This window comes from Narcine bancroftii, chromosome 5 (genome assembly GCF_036971445.1).
Source record: "Narcine bancroftii isolate sNarBan1 chromosome 5, sNarBan1.hap1, whole genome shotgun sequence".
Classification (NCBI taxonomy): domain Eukaryota; kingdom Metazoa; phylum Chordata; class Chondrichthyes; order Torpediniformes; family Narcinidae; genus Narcine; species Narcine bancroftii.
The window spans coordinates 175,796,809-175,798,035 of NC_091473.1; the positions used below are offsets into that span (position 1 = coordinate 175,796,809).

The 1,227-nt window shown below is 53.3% G+C and overlaps 1 protein-coding gene across 1 annotated transcript; it reads right to left on the bottom strand.

Annotated features, from left to right (window-relative positions):
- Window positions 1–268: 268 nt before the first annotated feature.
- Window positions 269–703, bottom strand: LOC138765365 (uncharacterized). The gene has a single exon (XM_069942406.1). The coding sequence runs from the start codon at window positions 701–703 to the stop codon at window positions 269–271; it is 435 nt and encodes a 144-aa protein (XP_069798507.1).
- Between the last annotated feature and the right edge of the window lie 524 nt (window positions 704–1,227).

Sequence of the window (1,227 nt, forward strand, 5' to 3'; positions counted from 1 at the left end):
TGACGGATATCTGTGGTGAATTCCATTGCGTAGGAGAGGTGCTGTTGTCTTGCTGACCATGGGTCTGAGACCTTGCTCGGTGCATAGATCAACAGTTTGTGGTCTGTGTAGGTGGGGAATGCCCTCCCCTCTAGCATGCAGCGAAAGTGCTGTATCTCCAGGTACAAGGCCAGCAGTTCGTAGTCGAACGCACTTTATTTGAGCTCTAGTGTTCATAGGTGCTTACTGAAGAAGGCGAGGGGTCGCCAGTGCTCATCGACCCATTGCTCTAGTACTGCGGCCACAGCTCTGTCTGAAGCATCCATTGTGAGGGCCAGGGGGAGGTGGGATCTGGGTGTGCCAGTACCATGGCCTTCGCCAGTGCTGACTTTGTGGTGTGGAAAGCCTCCATGGTCTCCGGCATCCATTGCAGCGTCTTGTCGCTGAGTCTGATGAGGCTGAACAGGGGCTGCATGAGGTTGGCCATTCCCGGGAGGAAGCGATGGTAGAAGTTGACCATCTCCAGGAACTTCTGTATTCCTTTGGTCGTGCTCGGCTTAGGAAAGTTCTTAATTGCCTCCACCTTGTTGGTTAGTGGCGTGATGCCCACTAGGGTGATGAGGTGTCCCAGGAAGTCTATTGTTTGCAGGCTGAACTGGCACTTGGCCGGGTTCACTGTGAGCCCGAACTGCTGCACTCTGTCGAGCAGGCAGGTGAGGTGCATCCTGTGGGTGCTGGCATCGGGACTGGCAATGAGAATGTCGTCCAAATAAACAAAGATGAAGTTGAGGTCCTGCTGACCACATCCATTAGCCGCTGGAATGTCTGGGCCATGTTTTTGAGTCCAAAAGGCATTCTTAGGAATTCAAAAAGGCCGAAAATTGTGATGATGGCCATTTCTGGATATCATTGGGGTGTACTGGGATTTGGTGGTACCTCTTTATGAGGTCCACCTTGGAGAATACCCTGCAGCCCTGTAGCCTCATGGTGAAATCCTGGATGTGTGGGATGGGGTACCTGACTGGGACTGTCACCTCATTTAGACATCAGGAGTCACCACACAGATGCCACTGAAGTTCTTATGCACCATGTGGAGCGGGGATGCCCATGGGGTACTGGAATGGCAGACGATCCTCAACTCCTCCATGATGGTGAACTCGACCTTGACTTGTTGGAGGTTGTCTGGCAGGAGGCGTCGGGCTCGTGTATGCACTGGGGGGCTGGCGGTCTCTATGTGGTTCTCCACTC

What these genes read in the sequence shown, in the direction of transcription:
- LOC138765365 (XM_069942406.1), bottom strand. Translation starts at nt 703, where the DNA reads ATGCACCTCACCTGCCTGCTCGACAGAGTGCAGCAGTTCGGGCTCACA.